Here is a 7,478-nt window from a genome sequence, read left to right on the forward strand (position 1 = left end):
TGGATATTGTCTTAAAGTATGCGCTAATTTGTTAACCGATCAAATAAAATCCTGAAAACAGACTAAAAAGAATAAAATATCTAACTTTGCACACAATTATTATATAGAGATTTTTCTCTTTAAGTGCTGCAGAGAACATGCAATTATTTTTTTCATTTAAACTGAAGCCATATTAAATTTGTTATTATATAGTTATTAAATTCACATTTATCCCAAAATTTGTAAATTGCCCAGCAGATTATGGACCCGACGCTGCCCCGACAGTCGCCATCGAGCGATTGTCGACGTCGGATTTTTGTCAAATTTTCCCCGCCTGTTCTTATTGTATTCGTATTAATTTGCACCGCGCGGATTGCGGGACGCGAGGCGCAATCCCCACACCTCACCTAAAATCTAGGCTCGCATTGAAATACCTCGGCTTAAAGTAATAATATAAAAATTGCTTTTTTCTGCATGTAATACATTTTATGTGTATGTAGGTAATGGATAATAGTAAAAAAAACATGTTTTGTAAAACGATTAATGTAATTAGACTAGTACAAAAATAGCCTAAGCTACACAAATGAGCAAGTTTGTGTTTGTGACTTACAAAGTAGATTTCATAAATAAAAATAATTTGATTGAATTAATACATTATACAACATTCATAATTTCAATACATAATTTTATGTAAAATCAATAGCTTTTACAACAATTTTATAAATAGGTACCTATTTGCACTAAGTGCATACTTGAATGGTAACTTTAGTTACCATAGTGCTAAAGCTAAATATGATGTGTAAATTGCTTAGGTGGAACTGATTCACTGCTATGTTTGTATCGGATTTCCTTGATTGTCAGTTGTTTTCCTTGATGGATCCTTTGGAGATGGCTCCTCATATCATATGAACGTGAAAATGATCTGTGACACACTGGACATTGTGTTTTCCCTGCATGCGAATCTTTATGTAATGTCAATGATGTTGGATGCTTGAATCCTTTAGGACATAGTTGACAGCGAAACTTAGCGAGTTCTGATTCTGAAACAAGGTAATAATAATGAATTAAGAAAATGCTTATTATGTCTTTAGTTAAGGAATTCAATGTATCTAAAGATAAAATATCCTCAATAGATTAGACGTTAGGTATATTTTATGGAATAGGTATGCTTAAATTTATGTTGATAAGTAGGTATTGATATGTATTTGAACCATGACATTGCATGAGCTGTGAGCTTGGAATAATTGTAAGTTGTGCACTCTGCCCAATAAACTATTATTGATGGGTTCAGTATAGGAAGCCTACTTTTAATAGAGTTTGAATAGAAGTGTGGTGTATTTATGGAGGCATATGCACATAATATGTAACCCTACAATGGATCAACTGGAAGTCGTTGAAGATATATGTTGCAGGGCCGTAATACATAGTGGCCCTCCTCAATGAATAGTCAAGAGCAAAAATACACGAAGGTACATAACAATATTTGAACAACCCTTACTACAGCTCAATACCTGTCTATCTTATTATTATTATTTTTATAATATTATTATTATATGTTATTATCTTGAAAATCTCTTAAACTGAAAAGGCAAGAGCTGTCTGTCTGATGCTGAATACTGCTTTTACAACCACCCCAGACTGCAGACTTTTAATCGGCCAATAGTTTAGTCGGGTTGAGCTGCTAGCACACTGGACCGACTAAATAGTCTGGTCGGTGGCGAGCGCGCAGACTAGCATACCGTCGGCCGATTTCTCTCGAAAAATTATACTAGTTGGTAAGCTGCTCTTGAAGGGAGTGTTGTGAATTAAATGGTCTACAAATGTTATTATTGCTTTTATACAACAGAGGAAAAGGATCAAGAAAAGAAACAGAGAGTATTGGGTGCATCCCATCTACAGTGATAGATTATTACAAGGAAAATTTTATATCAAGCATTCCAAATTATTAAACTTCCCAAAAAAATGTTTTGCCTATTATCGAATGAGCATAACCAGTGTCAATGAACTTGTGAAATTAATTGGACTAGCAATTGCGAAGGAGTTTAGGCTCTATAAGGGAACAGATGCAGAGTCAGGTAAATAGTGGCAAGATATGGTACTAACGTCCGCATTTAGAAGATTCGAAAATGTACCAATTGTAGCGTTAAAAACTTTTGATATAAATAAAAATACACATGTATTGTACCATGTTTTGTTTTATTCTCGGCTCTAAGCTGATTCTAGTCTGGAACCACAGCTTCAGAGACTCCCTCCCATAGCATTTTCTTGACATTCATGTCAGAGTACTCTTTTAATTTCTTTTTATAGAGTGCAGATCTCTTTTCTACTTCCTCAATCAAATTTTCTACAGACGTTTCGCGAAGAATTGCCATCATAACACGACCGCCCTGCGCTGTCGCTCCGAGTGAAGTGAAGCTATCGGCCCAGTCAGCCGACTAAACAATCGGCAAATGTGCGAGCTTGGAAGAGCGCCATACTGATTAGCAGTCGGCTGATAGTTTGCTGACAGAAAAGTTTGAAAGCAATTGGGTAGCCCATCAAACTTTTTAATCGGCCAATAGTGAATCGTTATAATGTGCGCACTTGCGTACATCTTCATACTGATTAAGGAACCGAGTAAACTATTGGGTGATTAAAAGTCTGCAGTTTGCGGGGGCTCTTAATGCATCATGGTCAATATAATAAACACCTTTTCAATTTAGGCATCAAATGTAACTCTATGCAGAGTGTGCATGTAGTAGTAGGAGGTAGTAGGAGGCACAGCCTTCAGCAAACCCGAGAAGATGGTTTCTGGAGGAGCTTGGAAGGTGTAAGTTGGACAGGTGTACACCTGCTACACATAAAATAGCCATTACAGCACAGATACCAGCCTGCTACACCATGCCATACCGTTTTATACCATAAGAGGTGATAATATGATAATAACTTGTATCCCTTGAGTTTCAGAAACAACTATCAGAACTAATATCTAGACATCCCCAATTTGCAGGGGGTATGTTCCCACTGATATCTCTGTTTCAGGACTTCTGGTAACACTTTCCAACTGTAGGGATCCTGTGTAATTTGATGCCCCTATGTTCTGGCTACATTGCCTATTTTTAATGTGTGCAGGTTATTATATAAACATATACATAGCTTCCAAAATTCACTCATGACAGGGAATTTATAAACATCCACTTACCTGAGCTATTTTTCTCTGATAAATCCTCCACTGATGTGGACTGCTGATCAACTTGCATCTCTTCACTAGTGTTCGTAATTGGCTTTTGTTTACTGCTTGTACTATCATCTGTTTTAGCCTCTTCTGGCCGTGGGCTCCCATTCTCCTTATCAGGTGCACTGCTAGTATTCGGTTGTGGAATGTACTCTTCTTTAACAGGTTGGATAGTCGCCAAATTTATAGGCTCGTCAGACAATACAGGCACAACATCATCAACTACTTTACTCTTTGAACTTAAATCTAAGGACGTACTATCACTAACCCTCAACTGACTCTTAGTAACCTCATCTTCAATGTTATCAGTCAATCCCTTCACTTCCAGAAACTCAGCAGTTATCAAAAAGGACTCCAGCTGCTCTTGAAAAATGTTCACCTCACCATGATACATAAAGTTGATTATCGCATTCAAATCCTCATATTTGAAATTCCTGAATATAATCACTGGGTGCTGGCAAGGGTTTTCTTTAAATATCTGTCTGAAATAGTTACTGCACGCCGACAGTAACATTTTGTGTGCCTTAATTTTGCCACCATCACAACACAAAGTGACATCAACCAGGTCGTCCTCAAAACGAAGCACATTGAACGCTTCCGTCACGTGTGTAACGTAATTATTCCAACGTAAAGAGAACTGCAGCGCATTATTCATCGTGTAAAGTAATTTAATCCGCAATTTTAATGGAAATATAAAGTGAAATTTAATACAAAAAAAACAACTACTTTCTTAACAACCACAGACAAAAACATAGTTTTTTGCCCCCCTCCCCCCCACTGACTGACAGAAAGGCACCACTGACGTTTAGTTTGAATCATTAGGTAAAAAAAATCCATGGACAAGAGCAAAAGTCGCGGAAAACTCTGAATTACTAATTACATAGATATTGGTGGACCAGAATTTTATGGCATGTAGACAAATTTAAATTTGTAGTGGGCAACATCAATATAGTAGGAAAAAATGTACAAGATATTTCATATATTTTAATTAACCATAACCAGTTATTGCTTTTAAGTTCTGTATGAATTTGTGTGTGGGAAAGGTAAGTAATTTTTGACACATTTTAAAATGAAACAAAAATATATCAATTTCATGGGTGATAGTTTTATTTACGTTTGCAGTTTGAAGTAACTCACATTTACGCCATTTTTTTTTACCAATTTTGTATACACACTATAGTTTTGCCGACCAGCACCATACAACAAAAATTAATAACCACTGACCACATGCATTGATTTGGCTTCGTTAAAATTTCAAAGATCAAGTTTATATACTATTAATCGGCAAAACCAGCGAATTGTGACTTGCATGCATCCAATTCGTAGTTGATTTTGCGACAAACATTATTATACAATGTTTTTTGCTTGAGATTGAAGCGGATTCTCAGTTATGATTAAGTATGATTGCTACAAAATCGTTATTTTCAAGTGAAAAAAGTTCAGAAAGCCATGTCATACAATTAATATTTTTAATTGACATGTGACAAGTTAACATTGCCTGGCGAAAGTCGTTCGATTGTTCTAATATTTAATGCCATGAGATTCTGGGACACCTTATACATAGTTTGCTATACTTCGTGAACCACGAACTCAGCGAACCCAGCGACAAAAGTCAATAATAACACACCAAAAATATGACCTGACTCGTCTTCAGTAGTTGTTGAATATAATAGGTTCGCGGAATAGCAAACTAAGTTACTTCCATTTTTATTAACATCGATTTCAGCAAAGTAACGCTTGCATCTAATAATTACTCCGAATTTGACAGCATATTTATATAATAATACCGTACCTGAGAACTGTGTGGGGACTTAATCAATTAAGTTTCCATCAGAAATTCAATCATATTAAACAATCGATTTTAATTGAAAAAAAAGTTGATTTTAATTTATTTCAATTGAATTGATTTTAATTGCAATTAAATTAATTGCGATTAATTTTTTTTAGTCGTTCTAAAAAACAATTGAAGCTAACAATTAAAACCAGTTAGGGGGTCGGTTAATGGTCGGTTAGGGGGTTGATTAGGGAGTCGGTTGGTGGGTCGATTAGGGAGTCGGTTACGGGGCCATTAAGAGGGCCGGTTAAGGGGTCGGTTAGGGGGTCGGTTAAGGGGCGGGTTGGGGTTCGGTTGGGGGTCGGTTGGGGATCGGTTAGGGAGCCGTTTAGGGGGTCGGTTAAGGGTGGGTGAGGGGGTGGGTTAAAGGACCCTCTAACCGACCCCCCAACCGACCCCTAATCGACCCCCTGACGGGTTTTAATTGTTAGTTTCAATTGTTTCTTAGAACAAATTTTTTCAAATAGAAACAAATTGTTTCTTAGGGGGTCCGTTAGGGGGCCGTTAAGAGGGCCGGTTAGGGGGTCGGTGAGGGGATCCGTTAGGGGGTCGGTTAAGGGGTTCCGAAATTACTCAGAAGCCAGGTCAGAAGACGCATTGAGTCAAATCGTGGACGGCATGCTAACCATCAGAGGGGCATCACTGCTTTATAATGTCTTATGGAGTTTTTGTATAATAAATACAACAATCTTCAATTAAAACAAAAGTTCTGTCATATTTGGTAGCTTTACGCGATCAAAGGATACCCCAAGATATAAAAACAACAAAAACGTTTTTCCCTGTTGGCTGATTTTGAATTATTTTTTTTGCCTTAATGTATATTATATATTCATGCTAAAAATTCGTGCTAAAGTTTCAAAGTAACCCAAATCAATTATAACTTTCATCACGCTGTTTTTATTTTTTTTTTGTTCTAACAGTATTGAAAAATTGTTTGTTCTTTTAACGTTTTTATAGAGAACTAATAAAACCATTAATTCGACATTTTAAAAAAATCACAGGACAAAAGTTACAGACGTTACAGACGCTTAAATTTCAAAATTGATCAAAGTAACGTCGGTTTACGGTAGGTACCACTCAGAGCTTCAAATCGCAAAGATCGGAGGTGCACTGCCACTGCGTTCGTCACCCTGAGACATAAGTTGACAAGTCCCATGTGCTTGTAATTTCACTAGCACCCTTACTCTTCAAAGCCGAAACGCAGTAATGCTTACATTAATGCTGGGCGGCAGAAATAGGTAAGGTGGCAGTATTTCCCTGGACGAACTCTTTCACAAGGAGCTCTACTGCTACTAAAACATCACTTGCCTTTTTATAACCAAGGCAAGTGACGGCCAGCTGTATAGATATTTTTACAGAAAAAAATGGCTCGCAGTGAGTTTAAGTTACTTTTCGAAAACTTGGAACGCGAAGATTTCCTCGTATATTTTATTATTATTAGACACGTTTGTAACACCACTATCTTCCGAGTTCATAATGCTTCGTGTCCCCAGTGTAAACGGTTCATGGCCCATAGTAAAAGAGAACCTAAAAATGATCAAACTGGACGATCGAATATGCAAATAACTTGAAAAAAGTTAAACAACTCCACTTGTGAGTTTATATTGGGACTGGTAAGAGAAACTAACCTTTAGGCAAACACAGTAACGTATACATAAAATGAAAAATAGTATTTGTTACGAAATCTTCGTAGTAATTTGATAGTGACTACATGGCTCTTCTACAACATATTACAATTTTATTTTCTATAAGTATTTGTTTTCTATAGTTTTTTTTAGGTACTATAATATTATTGTTCTATATAGAATGGCAATTTCATACTCTAACAACTCGACCCGGTTTGTAGAATTACTTACATGTTTCTTTTTTCGACATAGAAATTAAAATTAAATCTAACTAAACCAGAAATTATGTTTTCCCTCGTTAAAGGATAGATAAATTACTAATAAAAAAATTGCCTTTAATGTTTTTAAAATACCGTGGAACTAGGTTCTAGTCTAGTAGTGCTAGGTATTTTATTATTTCACTCCGCAACTAAGATATAAAAGTAATGGACGCATTAAGTCCTATTTTAAATAGACGTGCTAATCTGAGTTCTATTAACAAATTGCGAGCAAATTGCAACCAGAGTTGCAACGTGCTTTGTGGTTGCAACTATGTATATATAATTATGTAGGTATAGTATACTGTGTGGTGCGCAAACTTTAACATCAATAGACCTATTTGGTGAATTACAAAGAGGTATTGAAAACGAATATATATAGAGTACAAGTATTCTACTCGACGATAAAGTATTGGTAATTAATAACAATAAAACAAAAAAACTAGTTCACATGCTGTGTTCTGCTTTTAAACAAAAATCAAATAAAAAAGTTACCGTAATGTAATGTGACACCTCTTACAAATGAGAAAAAAATACAACATGAAAATTGTTGTTATTATTTTAACTAA

The 7,478-nt window shown here is 35.9% G+C and overlaps 1 protein-coding gene across 1 annotated transcript; it reads right to left on the reverse strand.

Annotated features, from left to right (window-relative positions):
• Positions 1–559: 559 nt before the first annotated feature.
• Positions 560–3,863, reverse strand: LOC113238833 (transcription factor GAGA-like). The gene is made up of 2 exons (XM_026475678.1): positions 3,161–3,863; positions 560–1,019 (listed from the first exon to the last, which is right to left on the reverse strand). Exons 1-2 carry the CDS (start codon positions 3,846–3,848, stop codon positions 766–768), a joined length of 942 nt encoding a protein of 313 aa, XP_026331463.1. The 5' UTR covers positions 3,849–3,863; the 3' UTR covers positions 560–765.
• Positions 3,864–7,478: the final 3,615 nt, after the last annotated feature.

The sequence above is a fragment of the Hyposmocoma kahamanoa genome, unplaced genomic scaffold (genome assembly GCF_003589595.1).
Source record: "Hyposmocoma kahamanoa isolate Upper Pololo Valley unplaced genomic scaffold, ASM358959v1 98348, whole genome shotgun sequence".
NCBI classification, from domain to species: Eukaryota; Metazoa; Arthropoda; class Insecta; order Lepidoptera; family Cosmopterigidae; genus Hyposmocoma; species Hyposmocoma kahamanoa.

Excerpts from the sequence above, each read along its gene's own strand:
- LOC113238833 (XM_026475678.1), bottom strand. The coding sequence starts at position 3,848 with ATGAATAATGCGCTGCAGTTCTCTTTACGTTGGAATAATTACGTTACA. Across the intron at positions 1,020-3,160 it reads ATCAGAGAAAAATAGCTCAG|AATCAGAACTCGCTAAGTTT; the intron begins GTAAGTGGATGT and ends ACCTTGTTTCAG.